The 20,059-nt window shown below is 51.8% G+C and overlaps 1 protein-coding gene across 4 annotated transcripts in view; it reads right to left on the reverse strand.

Annotated features, from left to right (window-relative positions):
* Positions 1-1,259: 1,259 nt before the first annotated feature.
* The window catches only part of LOC101870528 (opioid-binding protein/cell adhesion molecule homolog), a 209,100-nt gene continuing 190,300 nt past the window's right edge, over positions 1,260-20,059 (reverse strand). For all 4 annotated transcript variants that reach the window (XM_034069551.1, XM_034069550.1, XM_034069552.1 and 1 more), the window contains 5 exons: positions 8,860-8,985; positions 8,096-8,230; positions 7,898-8,018; positions 7,453-7,604; positions 1,260-4,287 (listed from right to left, as the gene is read on the reverse strand). In XM_034069551.1, coding sequence (XP_033925442.1) covers positions 4,187-4,287; positions 7,453-7,604; positions 7,898-8,018; positions 8,096-8,230; positions 8,860-8,985 — 635 coding nt within the window. In that variant the 3' untranslated portion in view covers positions 1,260-4,186. The remainder of the gene's footprint in view (positions 4,288-7,452; positions 7,605-7,897; positions 8,019-8,095; positions 8,231-8,859; positions 8,986-20,059) is intronic.

Genomic DNA, 20,059 nt, shown 5'->3' on the forward strand with positions numbered 1-20,059 from the left:
CAAGTTAAAGATTGAGAGCAAGGCTGCTCCATGGATGTATTTCTGTATGTATTTACTGACATATGTACTGGTGTCTCTTGGTGGTGGATAGGGATGGAGATACAGCCTCCATCCCTCTGGACCTAGCAGCTGAGGTCCTTGTCCTTAGGAACAAGTTGGGTGTTGTTGAGGGCCAGGGAGGAAACCATCCAAACCAGGAAGGGAGCCAATGGATAACCCAAGGCCAGGGACACATGGAAAGGGGCTGCATTGCATCCCTGGTGGTGGGTGATGGTGTCAGTGAGGTGTGCTGGCAGATGGGATATCAGGCTGTCCATAGGTGTTTATCTCCCGTGGAGGCTGATCCATTGCCAGACACCCAACAAACTTGGCATGGTAAGATGGGAAGCAGTAGCGAGGCCAGACAGTGGTAGGATACACAGGGACTAATGTGAATGAGGCAAGTGTTGCCTCATGGCACTTGTAGTTCTGCCACATCATTCCTAGCTCCCTGATAGGAATTTGGTTTTGGAGTGGGTTTCCCATGGTAACACTGGGAAAGCCTTTCGGGAAGAGTCAGGATGTAGCTCATCCAAGGCAGGGAGACTTTCTGCCAGGCTCATACACCACAGCAACAGCAGTGTTTGGGACACCCGTGAGGATGCACAGTATAGGGCAGCTCACTCCTTCCCAGACCCCTTTCCCAAGGAAGCACTTACCTTAACTGCTGGGATCACTCAATGGGGTCCCCAACTCCCCTGTCCCCCTTTAGGGGAGCTTGTTGAATGTGTTCTCCCAGTAGATGGGGTGGAAACATGAAGCATCCCCTGGGGACTATCCCAGCCCCATGTTTTTAGGCTGAGATCATAGCTGTGCTTCTTCTGCTCCCGGTCCTTTTGGTCTTAGTCCTTTGATGAAGACTTTTTGTCCATGTCACACACTGTCAGATCCCAATGGGAGCAAACCACCCTTAGGAGTGTGTTGTCCACATAGACTTTGTGGGTAGGTTTAGTTGTGGGAGCAGGTCTTGTTAAGAGACAATGGAGAAGATGCCAGGAACTGCTCAAAGGAAGCTCCCAACTGAGCAGCTTCTGCAGAACTTAGGAGAGCCATAAGAGCAAAGCTGGTCTTTACCCTGCAGGGTCTCCATCAACAGGTACGTGTGGGCCCCAGGGGAGACACATGGGATGAGGGACACTTGAACAACCCCTGGTTGGGATGGGGGAGATCAAAGCATCCATCATAGTGTTTATGGGGTCCATGAAGCAAAGCCCCGAAGGTACAAAGTTGGTCAAACTTTATTGATACACTGCACAATCACAACCATCTCTTATTCTTGCCGAATTAGAAAAGGTTACAACTACAATGTAACATGCACAAATCTCAGGTAGTAGAGCCACCCTTGGAATACAATGACGGAAACTCAAGACTGGCCATCACGGCCATCAGCCGGAGAGACCCGGGAGCCACATTCCCCCCATCCCGGGTGCCCGGCCACCCCCCGAGCGTCCCAACGGGGAGAGCCGGCCTCCGACAGCCAACACGTTCCTCACAATGGCACGTTACACGGCACGGGAATGTCAACCACCATCCAAGGCAGAGGATGGGGGAGCCCCAACCCAGGGAGGAGGAGGAGGATGGGGCATGGGGTGGCCCCGGCGCCGGGTCCGCTGGCATCAGCGTGCATCATGGTGTCTCATCGTCACCTCCAATATGCCACTGCCCTTGTGCATCTGGGGCTATGTCAGTGTTTGCTATGGGGACAGGGACATATGGGGCTGGTCGGGAAGGGGCACGGAGAGGTGGTGAGGGGCCATCACAGGGTGGTGTGGACCAGTGAAGGTGTTGGGGCGAGGTATCTCCTGCACCCAAGGGGACTTTTGGAGCTGGCACATGAGAAGGACGTGCTTATCGCCGCGCCGGCGGAAGATGGTGCCACTCAGGGCCATGGGCTAGGACCCAGATCACTGCTGGAGAAGAGGAGCAGGACCATAGAGACTGCAGGAAATTGACTGTGCTGGATCCTCATCCATCAGGTAAGCCAGCGCATCGGGCTGTGTTGGTTTTAGCAGTCAGCCACGGTACATGTTGAACATCCAGGGTGTGGAGGCAGGAACATCCATTGAGATGTTGTAGCTGTTGCTTTATGTGTGGGTCCTGTCCCTGTGGGGCTGCATAGAGGATGGAGGTGGCCCATGGTGGCTTCTGGCTCAAGGGTAGCCCTCAATGACATGGTTTAGTGGTGGTCTTGGCAGTCCTGGGGTAATGGTTGGACTTGATGATCTTAAAGGTCTTTTCCAACCTGGTTGATTCTATCACCTTGTGCGTTGAGAACTATCAGCCCCAGCTTTCTCCAACAGGATGGCAGAGCAAGGAGGTTGTGGTAGCAGCAAAGTTTGCATGGGAAAGGCAGCATGTGCATGGTCATTGCTCTTAAGCCATGTCACTTACAGAAGGAGAAGGAAGGGACAAGGCATGTAGAGGCATAGGGCAGGACTCGGATGCTTTGTGTGCTTGCTCAAGTGTGTTGTCGCAGAGTTGAAGCTCTGTGTCCAGGCATGGGGTCTGGCACTGGAGGTGACTGTGCAGGGGCAGGACAGGAGGGTCTGTCCCTGGTGCATTCCCAGGTGGACATGGAGCATTGGGAAGGCTCAGGGCCGCCACCACATATGGGACAGTGGTGCAGGATGCTGTTGGGGCTGTGATTCAATAGGCAGGGAGGTTATGGGGCCATCATCATGGGTAGCAGGAGGGGAAGCAGGGGGTAGAGTCTGATTGCATCCATTTTGGTGTCCAAGGCATGTAGCAGCAGCAGGGATTGGCAAGTAGCAAGCTCAGGGCATGAGATCTGTCTTTGTCCCTGCAGCAAGCGATGGAGCCAGAGCCTCCTCCATGGGGTCAAGTGCATTAGATGGACTTTCTTCAGGCAGGGGCATGTGGTGTGTGTGAGAAAAGGCATTATGTGGATGTTACAGCTCAAAGTGTGCTCCCATGTGTGTTCCATCCCTCAAAGAGCACAGATACTTGGCCAAATGGTAGAAGAGGCCACTATGGGAGAACAGGAGTGGTCCCATGCCCTCTGGATGCCAGTGTCAGGACCTCGTGTTTTGCTGTGTCCTTTAGCGCCTCTGCCCAGTGTGGTGGTGTTGTGCTTTTGATGTGCAGGTTGGGAAGTGCTTGGGAAAACAAGACTGGAGGAACCTCCCCAACTACTTGAAAGGAGGTTTTAGTCAAGTGGGGATTTGTCTCTTCTTCCAAGGAACAAGGGATAGGACAAGAGGAAACAGCCTCAAGAGGTTTAGATGGAGCTGAGGAACAATCCCTTCCCCAGAGGGTGCTCAGGCATTGGAACAGGCTGCTCAGCGCAGGGCTGGAGTCACCATCCCTGGAACTGTTCCCAAACCATGTAGCCGAGGCCCTCAGTGCCATGGGTTAGTGGTGGCTTTGGCAGTGCTGGGATAAAGGTTGGACTTGATGATCTTAAAGGTCTTTTCCAAGCTGATTGATTCCATGATTCTAAGTGCTGGCAGCACATCAGGGTGAGAGCCATGGGGCAGGCCCTGACATTGGGAAGGCAGCAGAGGAGTGGGCAGGGGTCTGGAGCAAAGAGGGATGGCAGCCTGGCTGCCCAATCTGGTGAGCAGGAGATCCCCATGAGGGCTGGTGGCAGTCCTCAGGGCTCACATTCCTGGGTGACCAGGCTCCTGCCCTCTGGAATGTGATGATGTTTTGGGTAAGGAAGATGATAGCTGGGAGAAGGACTAATGCGAGGGGTTTGACCCTGGTTGTGTTGGGTGAGCCCCTTGGAAAGGGCCACTGAGGGTGCTTAGGGAGGAGCTTTGGCAGCGAGAAGTGACATTCAGGACCGAAGGGGCTGAAGGCAGAGCCATGGGGCTTCAGCCCTTGGGGTCTTTTTGGGCATAGGTGGCTTAGTGAAACATCGAGATGGATATCCCTGGCGACAGCTCCGTGCCTGTGGGGAGCCCCGTCCGTGCCGGACCACATCCCCGGGGTGACATCGGTGGGTGACAGTCTGGTGGCACGTGGTGGGGTCTGTACAGCGTAACCGGCGGCGAGAAGGGCACCGAGACGGGCCCATCCCCGGCTGCTCAGCGCCCATCCTCGGGCGCATCGCCCGCCCCATGGAGAGGAGTCCCCGGGTGCCGTGGGGGGCAGCGGGGGCCTCCCGGGACCCTCCGCTCCCTTATCAAAAGTCGAGGAGGAGACGAGCGAGGAGGGTGGCCCAAAGGCAGAGCCCGGCGCCCGCCCGGGATGCCGCGTTGCCGCCGTCGTGCACCGCGCCGGGCCCTGTGCAGGGGAGAGAAGAAGACAAAGGAGAGCATTAAGGGCAGTGCAGGTGACCACGAGTGACCCACTGGAGTCCCCATTGTCCTTCATAGCCCACACCCCGTGCTGGGTGTTGCTGGGATGTTGCATTCCCCACTCTTAGGGATGTTGGTGTAGCCGTTGTTTGGAGAGCGTTGGTGGTGGTGGTGTTGAGGAGGTAGGCAAAGAGCTTGAGGGACATTTAGAGGAGGCGGTGTCTTTGTTGGAGGAGGAGGTGAGGCCCCATAGGCATGAGAAGGTGGTAGAGGACATAGTTTATTTGCAGTGTGGTTATGCAGGCAAGTCTTTATCACAAGGGTGAGGAGTGTGCTGTTGTCTCTTGGTTTGAGTGCTCTTGGCCATTATGGACTTGAGTCCAGATGGGTAGGATGGACCCCCTGTGGCTGGGGGTGTTAAGGGGTTCACAGGCTGTATTTGGAGGTGGTTTAGTCCTGGACAACAGTTAGTTGGTGAGCTGTAACACTTGCAAGCTGTTTGCCATTGGTTGAGCTTTGGCATGGAATGGAAAGGGACAACATGGGAGTTAGTTAGATGAGTGGAGACCAGTTGCCATGGCCAGGGCAATGACAGGGGGTTGATGTGGGGTTTCCTCCTATCAGGCATATGTCATGGTTTAACCCCAGAAGAAGCCAGGATAGACAAACAGCAGTGAGGAAGAGGAGGAACCAGATGCCATTTTAGAAGTGCTTGGAAGTGGGACAACTCATTCTCAGCATTAAAGGCATTGAGCTTTAGTGCTGAGCATGAGCTGGAGATGGCATTGGCCAGGCATGTGGACTGTCAGGTGCATGGCAATGTTTTGGGGTCATGGTGTGAGGGGGTACTTAAGAAGCAGGCAAGGAGGAAGAGGAGGACAAAGAGGATGCAGCCATTGAGGTTTGTTGTATCTTATAGGATGAAGGCTCTTACTTTTAAAGGATTTGGGTAGGTGGGTACATGTGGGTGCCAGTTAGGAAGAGCCAGGGAAGCAAAGGCCTGGAGGAGAGACCAGGCACTGGTCTGCCCATGCTCCACATCCTATGGAGAGGCAGGAGGAGATGAGGGATAGATACAAGGGTGCCTGTAGATAGATACAAGCATGGCCGTGGTGTAGGGCTAGGTGTGCCACCAAGCCGAAGAGTGTGGTGAGGAAGCTTGGTAGACAGATCAAGTAAAGGGTTTAATCCTCAGGAAGCTTGGCCCATGTCAACAGAAATCGATGGACAGCCAGAGAAGGAAGTTCCAGATCCAGAACATCAGGAAGTATGAGGAGATCCAATGAAGACCAAGGGAGATAAAAGGTGACATCCTAGCAGGAGTCACTGTGAATCCTCTGGCTGAGATGCAGGCACTGGTGAGTTGTTGTATAGGGAGTTAGGACTATCTGGATAGGTAGGACTCTCTCTTTTAGGATATTTTGGGTATCACCTGCGAGCAGCTCTCAGTCCACAGCACAGAATCACATCTTTGTGCTGGAGGCAACAATGGAGTAGGTAATGATGTAGGAGACCATCAGGACTGGAGGAAGCAGATGGGCCTGGTGGTGGGTAAAAAAGGTGGCCAACAGCCAGTACATGAGGAGATGATGGTGGCGGTGGGTGTCCTTCTTCGCAAGGCACACCGGGATGGTCGGCGATGAGAGCTGCCATTCCAGAAGGGACACAACATTCGGGATGGACTCCGGGCAGGTATAGGAACCCCCTCCCTCCCCATAGACCCTTCCCTCCAGAGGGGAAGGAAGCAGATGGGGGGCTTGGGGGGGGGGGGCAGGGAGGGGCTTAGAGCCATTAGCTAACTCCTTCCTTCCACTAAGACCTCCCTGGTCCCCCCCCAAGCCCTTGTATGGAGGGGTCCCTCTGTTCCCTACCCTCCACCCCACTCCCTCCCTATTTCCCCTGCCTCTATTCACAACCCACTACTCTGATGTAACCAGTCTAATAAAGCTCTGCTAACCCTGAGTCAACTGCATGAGCACACCCAAAGTGCCACCCATGCTACCTCAAGTGCCACCTATACTACCAAGCCTTCACTACCCTATGTGCCACTTACAACACCCAACCTAACACCTATAGTATCCAAAGTGCAGCCAACACTACCCAACCTAACGTGCCAGGTATGCTACCCAGCCTGACACCTACATTACCTAAAGTGCCACATACTCTACTCATCCTAACACCTATGGTTCCCAAAGTGCCACCTCTGCTACCCAACCTATCACATATACTACCCAAAGTGCCACCTATGCTACCCTGCCTAACAACCGTGGTTCTCAAAGTGCCAACTGCAGTATCCAACCTAACACCTATGATATCCAACCTAACACCACCTAAATTGCCAAGTATGCTACCCAGCCTAACACCTACACTACCTAAAGTGCCACATACTCTACCCAACCTAACACCTATGGTTCCGAAAGTGCCACCTACGCTACCCAATGTAACACCTACAGTACCCAAAGTGCCACCTAGATACCCAGCCTAACACTTATGGTTCCTGAAGTGCTACCCAACCTAACACCTGTGCTACCCAAAGTGCCACTTACAGTATCCAGTCTAACACTTACAGTACCCAAAGTGACACCTAAATCCCCAACCTAACACTGATGTTATACAACATAACACATATGCTTCCCAACCTGATGCCTATGCTAGCCAAAGTGCCACCCATACTACCTCAAGTGCCACTTACGATAACTAACTTGACACCTGCACTTCCCAACCTGCCACTACCTGCACCCCTTAACAACTGCCTGTATCCTTGCCAATGGGACAACCTGCAAATACTCTTCACTGTGTCCCCAGTGTGTCCTTACCTGCTGGGCCTTCTCTGCAGGCCTGTGTTCCAACGATGTCCTGTCTCTTCACCATCTGCTGCTCATCCCCAAACACCCACTGTGACCACCACCAAGCACAGCTAAGCAGTGCCCTCCTGCATGGGCCAACGGGGGTCTCCTCACCATCCTCTGATGTATCCTCACACTTAGAGCTCACACCATTTGGCACCTCGATAAGCTGGCATTGCTACATAAAATCCACTCCCTTTCATCACTGGCCACACATCCTCCTCCTCTTCATCCTCCTCCTCCTCTTCTTCTTCCTCCTCCTCCTCCTCACTATACCTTGCTGCAAACAAAACCAGGGTACCTACCATACAGGATGATGCTGGCATTGGTGTTGCCCAGCTTGTTTGTGGCCACACACGTGTAGTTGCCATAGTCCTTCTCTGAGACATTGAAGAAGGTCAGCGTGGACAGGCGGCCCTTGCTCTCGATCCGCACACCCTCCAGTCCATTGGCTAACCTGCAGGGTTCAGAGCCACATTGATGATGCCTAGAGTGCAACATGCCATGCTTCCTGCTCTTCCCACCAGCTAAGTCCCACATATTCCCCCTCCAGACTCCCCACATCCCACCAAGACAAGCCCTGACAAGCTCTCCATCCCCTAACCCATCTCCCCGCATAACCTACGCATCCCACATCAACCCTATCAGCCACCACCACTGTCTCTGGAAGAAACAACCCACTTAGACCCAGCACAATGTGTCAAACCCACTCTGCCTCTATACAAGGCCCTTGACCACCATAGCTCTCACCTAGTGTCCTCCTTGAACCACTGAAACTCTGCCACGGGGACAGCCGAGGCCTCGCACTGCAGGATGCCCTTCTGGCCCACCGAGGCGCCCGTGTTCTTGGCATTGGAGATGTACGGTGGGTCTGTGGAGATCCCATGCCATGTCACCCTGTGCCACGCTCCCACCACCCACCACCATTCCCCTGGCCCTTGCACTCACAGTTGACGGTGACTTTGACTTTCCGCACATCGGGAACAGCCACGTCATTGACGGCACTGCATTCATACTCCCCAGACTGCTCCCGAGTGATGCCTGTGATCTCCAGGTACTCATCCTCGCTGACAAAGCCCTGCCCTGGGAGATGGCCCAAACAGATCACACTGTCACACACAGACACCAGTGCTGGGATCTCATCCATAGATCTGCCCTCCTCTGACAGCCCCCATTCTGGTCTCCCATTCACCCAGGAAGGTTGGGACATCTTCAAGCCATACCTAGGCACAGCATCTCCACCCTCTGCAACAGAAATCTTTGTGCCACCTTTGGCCACCTCTATGGGAACATAAAACCATAGAATCACAGAACGGTTTGGGTTGGAAAGGGCCTTAAGACCACCCAGTTCCAACCCCCTGCCATGGGCAGGGACACCTCACACTAGACCAAGTCACCCAAGGCTCTGTCCAGCCTGGCCTTGAACACTACCAGGGATGGAGCATTCAGCAGTTCTTTGGGCAACCTGTTCCAGGGCATCACCATCCTCACAGGGAAGAGTTTCTTCCTTATATCCAGCCTGAAGTTTCCCTGTTTCAGTTTGAACCTATCACCCCTCGTCCTATCACTACAGTCCCTGATGAAGAGTCCTCTGTCATCCCTGTGGCCCCCTTCAGATACTGGAAGGCTGCTCTGAGGTCTATGGTCCATCCATCCCATGTGAGATCCTTCCTCAGACCCCCTCATCCACTGATCCCTGAGCACAGTCTCACCTTTCCCAGAGAGGTGTCTCCACGTGACGGTGGGCTCCGGTCTCCCAAAAGCCAGGCACATGAGGGTGACACTGCTGCCCTCATTAACAGTGATGTCTGATGAGATGTTCACAATCTGGGGGGGAACTGCAAGACACAAGCAGGAGCAAACCCACTGTCAAACACACTAGGAAGACCCATCTGCAAGACCTGCCCCATCACCAGTTGGCTGCATCCACCCCATCACCCTGTCCAGTCACCAACCCAGTGTATCAGAATGGAGCCCAGCATGGAGGGGTCCCCAAAGCCCAGGGGGGTCCAGATACATTGGTTTTCTCCCCAGACACACACATCCAAGATCCCAATATCCAGATCTTGTTATATCCTGCAACGAGCCTCATATTTTTAGCATGTTTATTAAAGAAAGCTGTTTAAATTACTGAGCGTCTGCTCCCTTCAATACCAGCCATGGTGATTTATAGGACTCTATCCCCAGATACTCCATCTAATAAATAACTTGGCAATCTGCACATCCATAAATAACCCCGGCCCTGGCAAAAAGCAATTAAAGCCCATTCCGTGACGCCGCTTCCCAGCTCTTTGGGCAGTCAGACACAGCTCCGTGGGAGTGACTGAGACCTGACACTGCTCCTGCAACACCAGGAATACTGTTCCAGTCCCATTCCTAAAGCATACAAGGTGAACAGACCCCAGGTTGCACAGCATCATATACCTGACCCTTGAAACAAGGGTGATCCCACTGGGAAGAGTCAGAAATCTACCACAGCCAATACAGACACTGCCTGGAAAGGAAAATTGTTCCTCAGCTCCATCTAAACCTGCCCTGGTGCAGCTTGAGGCCGTTTCCTCTTGTCCCATCCCTTGTTCCTTGGGAGCAGACCTGGCTCCATCCTTCTGTCAGGCAGTTGTAGGGAGCGATCAGGTCCCCCCTGAGCCTTCTCTTCTCCAGACTGAACCCCCCAGGTCCCTCAGCCTTTCCCCATCACACTTGTGCTCTATTGCCCTTCTCTGGCCCCACTCCAGCACCTTGATGTCTCTCTTGTAGTGAGGGGCCCAGAACTTAACAATATACAATATAAAATAGATAATGTATATAAAATACATTATAATGTATTCTATAATAATAATGATAAGAGAAGTAAACATGGGGACAGAATATAAAGCTAAAAGGGGATAATGCTCCCTCCCAGCTTCTTGTGCCCCTCCTCACTGGCAGAGCACAAGAGCCTGAGAAGTCCTCGGATCAGGGTAAGCACTACTTAGCAACAACTAAAACTTCACTGTGTTATCAGCATCATCCTCAGACTAAATCCAAAGCACAGCACTGTACCAGCAAGCTAACTCTATTCCAACCTTAACCAGAACACCCTACACCTACTTTCCCAACCACCTCCCTCCCTGGCACAGTGGGAGAAGCCACAGTGGGAACACAGACCAGTCTCTGCAGCCAGATGTGCCCTGCAAGGCAGTAAATTGCCCAACACCTTGACACATGAATACAGAAGTACACGGGCTGTTCTAGCAAGGAAGATTGTTTAAGTCCTTCATGGTGGGGAAGCAGCAATCTGGAAATGAAAAGTGTGTGCTGCTGGAAAAGGTAGTTAACACTCAGAGCGGTGCCAGTTGACTCTGATGAGCTTTGATGGCCCTTCCTCGCTGGGACTTGGAGATGACGTTATCCCCTATTACCAGCCTCCCTGCACCTCGCCCTATCAGTAACAGCACCTCAGCAGGTACCAGAAACATCTAAAACCAACCACGTCATCCCAGAAAAGCCCTCCCACCATTGGGCACTTGTCACTCACTCACAATCCTGCAAACCAGCGCTCCTCACAAGCAGTGCTAGACCTAAAGGACAGCATCTGGTGTCACCCCAGGATGTCTACCCCTGCTTCACAAGGCAGCCTGGCTGTCTTATGTGTGCTATTACCTATAGAAGCTCTAGAGCAGGATGAGGGTGATGCAGGACCAGCAAAATCGCACTCTTCCTAGGTATCCCTGTATCCACACTACCTGAAAGGCTGTGCCAGCCATGGATGACAGGGAATAAAACCCCAAATACAGCACAGACATTATGATCTGCTCACACCCTTACTAGATATACATGCTGCCAGGACAGCTGAAACCAACTCCAGACACTTGAGGTGCCACTTGCTCAGACCAGAACCAGGACTGTCCCACTCGAGGCTGTCCCCCAGGACCATCACCATCTGTCTGTCCTCCAGCAGCACACCCCTAGGACAGGGCTACTCTATCCCAGCCTGGAAAAGGGGTCACATATGCAGGGGTGTGGGGTTAGATAGAGCTTCCCAGCCCTTTCCCAGCTCACAGTCAGCATCTCTTTCCCATTCCCTGACTCCTAAACCACACGTACAGAGTGACATGAAGAAACAAGTGCTCTGGACACAGATGTGAGCATCTGCTCCTCCCAGGCACAGAAATACTGTTGCTCCTATGCTGGAAAATACCACTATCAATACACTCATCAGCCCTAACCCCTTCCCTTAGCAAAGGATGCTGACACAGTGGGCAGATGAGGCTCGATACCCTGCCACGACAGCGATCGTTGCCTATGAAGTTACCAAGACTTGGAGAAGAACATCTAAAGACCTTGATTACATTTCTATAGATCCTACCAGCCAAGCTGCCGAGGACAATGGCATCTCAAGGGCACACTGGCTTTGCCTTTAGCAGGTTTAATCCCACAGGATGAGCGGATGGGAGCCAGGCAAATGCAAGGATGCAAGCGCTGGCAGGAGGGATGGATCCAGCACCAAACATGCCTGTGCAGCTAAAACCAACCTGCTGTGCCCTGTAAACACCATGAGATGGGTACAGCCAAAGCACACACACGTCAGCCCTGACAAGTGCATCCTGCCAGAGCTGATGTGCCTTGAGATGGGGACCGGTTGGGATCAGGGCTGGGTGCCCAGTCCTAATGCTCTCCTGGTCACCAAAGGCCACACAAAGCCCTGCTAATATCTCACAGCCAGCCAGCATAATTATGGATGCTGTTCCTATCATTTCCCTACTGACAGCATGCCTTCCTTGGATTCACTTTGTTTCTTTACATTTACTTGCCCTACATCTCCTACAGAGCAAATACCCATGACTTAAGACAGTAACTGATAGATTCATAGGATCAACCTTTAAGATCATCAAGTCAAACCATTCTCAGCACTGCCAAGGCCACCACTGCCCCATGGCACTGAGGGGGTGTGAATACTTGCAGGGACAGTGACTGCAGCCCTGCCCTGGGCAGCCTGTTCCAATGCCCGAGCACCCTTTGGGGCAGGAGTTGTTCCTCAGCTCCATCTAAACCTGCCCTGGTGCAGCTTGAGGCTGTTTCCTCTTGTCCCATCACTTGTTACTCTCCGCACTACATATATAAGGTAAGAAACAAACATACTAACAGCCAGGTGAACATACTAACAAACAGCCAGAAGATATTAACAAGGTCCCTATCCCCCTTTATTTATACTCCTGCCTTCTTTGTAAAAGACTATGACTAGAAGCAAACTGAATACAGATTAAGTCCCAAGGAATCGGGGAGCAGCCCACAGAGGATTTCCTTGACCCTGCATGATATTAATCACAAGTAACTTAATGCATAATGTTTGCTAGGCCAAAAAGAATACATTTGTGCTGTAATTTCTTGTTTGCTTGGAAAACCAGCGAGAGAAATGGAATGTGAAAGCGATGCCACTAAATTCAATAACAATAAGCCTGTGATTTATGCCCTTCCTTTACCGCGCCAAACCTGAACCGCTTGATGCCGTTCGCTCTCCATCGAAGCACACAGTGTCCCTGCCCTCGCCTCCTAAACCACGGGTTGCAAATAGCCAAGTCATCCCTGTGACATTCCCAAAACCAACCGGTCCATGCATTTTCTCTGGGCACAAGCTCTGCATGTGCTCCACAGCCACCCCATATGGGGACAAAAGCAACTAGGGACCTTATGTGCTTCTAGCAGACACCCTGGTGCGTGCTTAGGGACAGCCACCACCTCAGCAGAGAGCACAGGTCCAGCCCATGCCACTGGCAATCCCTTTTCCTTGCTAAACCACATGGGAAGAGCCAGCACGTCAGGAGTCACTGCGTGACCACTGATTACATGTGACGCTGATGCACACAGCCACATGCGAGCTGAGTCATCTCCCAGCTGCTCCTTACATCGATCCCGACCGGAGCCATTCACTGCGGCCCTGGACTATATTTAGCCACCAGATCATTCCTGATGGACGCCTCAGAGTGCAGAGCCTGGCTGAGCACTGCAGCTGACACACACAACCTGTATTCCTCCTCCGCATCCTTGGCTCCTAGTCCATTAAATGAGACCTCTTCCTACACCTTTAGTAGGGTGAGATGACACATGGATAACTACAGGCTCTGCATAACACCAGATGACAACCAATCACCTGGAGTACAGCACCTGTACTCAAGGGACAGGTCCCCACAGAGACTTGCTCTGCCCACAGAAGGGGACATCCCATCTTGAGCACTCAGTGCAAAGGTGATAGCCTCCACAGACATCATAGTGCCCAGTGCCTCCAGCTCTGCATGAGCCTCCCTGGTGTAAGAGGGATGGAGCTGTCAGAGGAGTCATAGCACAAGGACTCACAGAAACCAGCACAAGGGTGTCAATGATGCTGCAAGCTGCTGTTTGGACTGATGCCTTTAAAGAAGAAATGCAGGCATGCAAAGTGCCCCCACATCCCATCTAGCCTTGGGGAGGGAAGTGACTGGGGGCAAGGAGGCGACATGAGGAGTTTGAACAAAGTGCTGCATCTCAGCAGCAAAGATGACCATCTCCCATCAAACCTGTTCCTATGACAGCCCAATCTGAGAGTGGAATGCATCAAGATAATGGATTAAGGGCCTCATTCAACAGAATGACTTATATGAAATGTCCCAGGCAAGCAAGCTATGTGCCACACACTGCCTCACACAGTCTGGGTGATTCGTTTGCAAGGGAAGAGCTTAGAAACACAGAACCAACCAGGATGGAAATGACCTTCAAGGGCATTGATTCCAACTATTCTCCAGCACTGCCAAGGCCAGCACTGAGGGTCTCATCTATATGATGTGTGAACACTTGCAGGGATGGTGACTCCAGCCCTGCCCTGGGCAGCCTGTTACAAAGCCTGAGCACCCTCTAGGGCAGGAATTGTTCCTCAGCTCCATCTGAACCTGCCCTGGTGCAGCTTGAGGCCGTTTCCTCTTGTCCCATCCCTTGTTCCTTGGGAGCAGAGCCCAGCCCCTCCTGGCTCCATCCTCCTGTCAAGCAGTTGTAGGGAGCGATAAGGTCCCCCTGAGCCTTCTCCACACTAAAAGATCTTCCTTCCCCTTCTCTAGGCCATTCCCTTTTCACAGCCTTCCCCCAGCAAAACCCACTTTTTGTGCTCCTTTGATGGGACAGGATCATCACACACAGATTTCAGACCAGCATTTCTGCTGTACAGACAAGATTTGCCAGTCTGGCTGCTATTCCCTCAACAACCACATCTCTCCCACATTGGAATTCGACACAAAGGCACCTTAAAAGCCAGGGGGGATGCAAAATCCATCCAAGTCAGGGACTAAACACTCACAAGCCAAATGAAACATGGACATTGACCACCTTATCTTAGGTCATCTCCCAACTCCTTGCCATGCACCCTTGTGCTCCAGGTTTTATATGGAGCCAGGGAAAACCATCAACCCAAACTCCCAATGTTCTACCTACTGTGTAACAACCTGCTGGCATCTTTATGAACAATTAGGAAGCCAGAGCACAAGAGAATGGGGAAACAACATCTCCAGTTCTACCCCTTCTTCCCCATGTTCCCTTTTGGCAGTAATTCACCAGCCACCACCCCACTGTTGTTCCAGCAGCTCCCCAATCCCATGCCATGTCCCACCAGATCCTTTTCCCTGACCTTCAGAAGCCTCAAGAACAGGAGGCCAAGGACTCACTGGGTGTTCCGCATCCCATCCCTCCTCCATAGCCCCATCTGGATTTCAGGTCCATGTCCTCTTTAAGGTTGTTCCCACCTAGGCAGGACGTGCTGTTTCCTTTCCATTGCTTCCCGCTCCCCGTGCCCTCACTTCTTCATTACTCTTTCATTTATCCCTTTTTGATGCTCAGTGTTTTTGTGCGTGTGCACATTTGCTTCTCTCTTCCCTTTGTTCTCCAACTCTCTGAGCTTCTCTATTCATCCTCTTTGGCTTTATTCCCCCTCCAGTTCCTTCTTCCTTCAATCTTTGCTATTCCTTCCAGATATTCTCTAGTCTTCCTTCAGCTATAAATTCACTGCTGCATCTTCCTTCTTTTCCTGCCATCCTCTGCTGCTTTAGGGAGAGCAGAATGGTGTCATATGGAACTGGTTGCTCCTTTGGACCCTTCTCCCATCCTAAGACACAACATTGCTTATCACAAAGATTCCTTTCCATCTGTGCTAGGTGAGACTTGTGGCCATCAGCCACCCCCTTTGGCAACACAAGCATCACTCTCCAAACCCTGACATGAACCCATCACCTCTGGGGTTCCTCATCAAATAGCCACAACCTCAATCTGTACCACCCTGGTTTGGGTCCAGCACCACAACTTATATCCTTACATACTCCCGAGCATCCTGTCCTTACCCTTTCAGGCTCACAGTAACCAGACAGAATGGGATGCTGATGAAATGCATCCAAACCTCCAGGTAAGCCTCCAGCACTGCTTCCTTTCTCCTGCTCTCACAAGATACCATCAGCTCCAGGGTGGAAGCAAGCTCTGCTTCTGGTCCTGCAAACACATGCAAGGCCTGGATGCCACATCTGCTTCCATCTCAGGAGGAAAAGCATTTCCCTACCACCTGCTGGTGTGATGACACATTGCAGGGCACCACTGCATGGTCCAGGGACATGATACCCACTCAGATGCCCCCAGAGAAGGACATAAAACATGACTTTAAACACTACAGACATGCCATGTTTTGGGCTCTCGCTCCTGTTGGGAAGATGCCTTTCCAGCCAAGTGGCTTCAAGTCACTTGGCTAGACCCAGAGGCAAAGGGATACAGCACATGCCCAAACATCACTGGCCACTTTGCCACCCCACCTGAGGACAACTTCCATTGCCAAGAGGGGAGAAATCCCTCATCTTTGCCATGCTGGCTGAAGATCTCAGCCACCTTCCAGTAATATCTTGTTCCAAAAATGCCAAGAGGACCTGCCCGGAGCCCTACACCCTTGGCAATGCCTGTGCAAGGAGCTGCATTCCTCCTGAGACACCCTCTCACTGCAGCCAACAGGAATGAAGGCAGTTGCTCTCCCATCCGTATCATAGATACAGGGACCATACCGTAACAAGCAGCACATACAGGATGGGCAGGTGATGAACCCTTTGCTTTGGACACCATGTGTCACCCAGCAAACCCAAGATGTTCCCTTGCTCCAAGAAGCATCTTTGCAACGTTCTTCAAGTTTACTAAGTCCTAAGTCCATTAAGTTCTTTAGGTTCTTCCCTGTGAGGGTGCTGAGGCGCTGGCACAGGGTGCCCAGAGAAGCTGTGGCTGCCCCATCCCTGGCAGTGTTCAAGGCCAGGTTGGACACAGGGGCTTGGAGCAGCTGCTCCAGTGGAAGGGGTCCCTGCCAATGGCAGGGGGTTAGAACTGAATGAGTTCAAGGTCCTTTCCAACCCATGATTCTATAAAACCCTCCACTTAAGATGTATGTTGAGCCATACATCCAGTCAGCCCAGCACGCGACATAAAGCAACCGGAATCTACCAACAGCATCCCATTGACTGCCCATCCTTTCTTGTCCTCTCTATCATACTTAGATATGGTCATCTTAGACAGTCATCCCTTGTCCTCTGTCACAGAGATTTCTTAGGTAGATCAAAAAACCCTACACCACATGGGGTATCCCATGAGCAAGGAGCTGAGCTTGCTCTGGAGGTCCCTACCTAGCAAGCATTCCCTTCTCTCCCCTTTTCTCCAGGCTGTTTCTGTACTCCACACACCCCCTCCTCACACCAAGTCTTAAACACCAAGCAGTTAAAATACGTTTTCTAATAAACACTTTCTATGCTTACAGCCTATTACTGGGTCTTTCCTACAACCTAAGGCAGCTGAGCCTCTCCCTGTGCTTCCTCAGCTCACCACACACCCATCAGCCTCCTGGTAAGGTTTTAATAAGTGTCACTGTCTCAGCTCCTGCCTGGATATCAAAGGCAGTGGGATAAAAGCGAGCTTAACTGCAGCCATCCTGAAATCTGCGGTGAGAAGGAGAGCCCGGAGCTCTGTCTACATCAGAGAAGAGCTCAATGGGGCCATCACAGGGTGGGGGATTTGCCCTTTCAGAGACCTGAGGAGCTGACTGTTATCAGAAGGCAGAAAGAAAGATTCAGTTTGCTTTGGAGACACTTGGTGAGGACCTACACGTGGATCCGTGACGCTTTGAGAAGTGATGGATACAACAAGTGACATAGGACAGCTCTAAGGAGCATCCCTAGGTGCACTTAGAAAGCCATCCACATGCCCACAACTTCCCTACTGAAAATGAAGGCCATGGTCCATTGAAACCCATCCTTGCTCTCAGCATCAGGAAAGCAGCAAACAGTGGGATGGGGAAATGGATTGTACCAACCAGCAGCTCCCAGTAACAAAGCTGACAGCCAGGAGAGGTTATAATGAAGAATCTATGGTGTGTAGGACTAAGGCTGCACAAAGGAGGCTTCTCTACATAAATCAGCAGCAGAGGACATCTGAAGAACACCGAAGACCACTGTCAGGTAGGGATGGACTTTGTGCAGTGTTCAGCACAGAAAGCTCCATCATCCAGGGAGCCCATTGTGGATCCCAAAGCAATGCTATGCTATATCATGCTGCTTCAGCATATACTTTCTCCTCTCTACAGTGTCTACAGGGAGGACACTGACTACAAAAGCCACAGCTTTAACCAAAACATCGACCATGAAGTCCACTTTTCAGACTGAAATACATCCCATGTCCTGAAACCAAGGGGGCATGGGTCTACTGTGCTCCACACACTGAAACCACTTTGCAACACAATGCAGTGAGGTCTGGTTGATCCTTGCAAGCTTGGCAGGGTTCATACCAGAGGCAGGAGGCCTCATCTGAGGTCCAGCCCCACACCATCCTCTGCTCAAGCAAATTATGACAAGAGGAGGGTGAGGAGACTCATTTCACTTTACAATACCTGAAGGGGCTACAAGAAAACTGGAGAGAGGCTTTGGATAAAGGCCTGTAGGGATAAGACAATGGGAATGGCTTTAACCTGCCAGAGGGGAGACTGAGATGAGCTCTTAGGGAGAAGCTCTTCCCTGTAAGGGTGCTGAGGCGCTGGCACAGGGTGCCCAGAGCAGCTGTGGCTGCCCCATCCCTGGCAGTGCTCAAGGCCAGGTTGGACACAGGGGCTTGGAGCAGCTGCTCCAGTGGAAGGGGTCCCTGCCTGTGGCCATGGAACTGGATGAGCTTTAAGGTCCCTTCCAACCCAAACCAGTCTGGGATTCTACGATGCTTCTATGATCTTCTACTTACAAGAGATTAAATGCCAGTTGTCTCTGTATCCCTACCTCCCCAAAACACACTGGCACACCACAAACATCACATGCGTTCCTAAAAGCTTCCATCCCATCGTCACGAGGTGGCCCCCGAGAAAAAGGAGGAAAAGGGAGACAAAACAAACCCCTTTGGCTTCCTGCCACCTACACTCTTATAAACCCTTGTTAACAGCTGTTGCTATGATCCAATCCAAGAGGTGTATTAATAGCAGCACTAAGAGACACATTCACTGTTGACTGCAGCTCCGGGTTGCTGGGGGGGAAGGCAGGAGCACCATTAAAACCCAATTGAACACAAAGAGTCAATAGTCCATCCAGCCAACTTAGAGCTTTGCACAATACAAATAGAAATGAACTGCCCTGAACACGGTGGCTGACTGGTCAGAAGGCATGTTTTAGTCACCAAGGAACTGCACTGGAGCTGAAGCAGAGATAGAGAAGGGAAGGATTCGCTGCTTGGGCCACCACCACCATCTACAGGACAGCAAGGTGGCACCTACAGATGGACTATCACATCAGCCCTACTTAAGTAAAACCTGTGGCTTGATCTTAATGCATCAAAAGAGGAATAGAGAAGCTTCTCAGCGTGGAGCACTTGACCTGTACCTGCATCACCCCAGAACCCCAGCTCCTCTCTGCAGCATAGCTGAGAACCACGGTCATTGCTGCACAGAAGCTGCTCAATAGGATGTGCCACATGCCCACAGCAGGGAAGAACCTTTCCAGGAACAGTTAGGAGTGTCTCAACACCAGACAGATGCTCTGGATGTAAAGTACCCCTCACCTTCACTCATCCAAGCCTGGGATGTGCCTGCATTGCAAGCTCTGAAAACCGGACAATGGGAGCGGGAGCTGCCAGTTCACCTGATTCCATGAGGTGCAAAGCACTCGGATACTTCCCTGTGTTGACAGGATGGATTAGCATGCTTAGAGAGCAGACAGGATAAACAGATTAAACTTCACAGACACAGCTCACATGCAGCTCAAAAAGGAGGAAAAGGCCCAATGAAAGGGGATGCTCCCAGCAGAGCTGAGCTCTGCTCTTAGAATCATACAATCCCAGACTGGTTTGGGTTGGAAGGGACCTTAAAGCTCATCCAGCTCCAACCCCTGCCATGGGCAGGGACACCTTCCACTGGAGCAGCTTCCTCCAAGCCCTTGTGTGCAACCTGGCCTTGAGCACTGCCAGGGATGGGGCAGCCACAGCTTCTCTGGGCACCCTGTGCCAGCGCCTCAGCACCCTCACAGGGAAGAGCTTCCTTATCTCCAGCCTGCAGTTCCCCTGTTTCAGTCTGAACCCATCACCCCTTGTCCTATTGCTACCGTCCCTGATGCAGACTTCTTCCTAAAGCAAACGTTCCCTCTCTTAGGGCTCTCCAACCCATTCCTGCTGAGACCAAGCAGGAAAACCCCTTGGTTGGGTGGCCTAAATCAAACCCTGCCTCTTCCAAATGAGAAGGATATATAAATACATACATATGCGGGGAGGGGGGGAAGCTTCTCAGAGACATGTCGAGGCTGAGAAATGTTTCAGATTTGCTCATTGCTAAATCAATATCCATCAGCTGTTTGAAATTAAAGGCAAGATTAGGTCCTGGTTTTATACACGCTTTATTGTATTCCGAGAGCTTTCTACTCAGCCAGATAA

The sequence above is a fragment of the Melopsittacus undulatus genome, chromosome 15 (genome assembly GCF_012275295.1).
Source record: "Melopsittacus undulatus isolate bMelUnd1 chromosome 15, bMelUnd1.mat.Z, whole genome shotgun sequence".
Taxonomy (NCBI): Eukaryota; Metazoa; Chordata; class Aves; order Psittaciformes; family Psittaculidae; genus Melopsittacus; species Melopsittacus undulatus.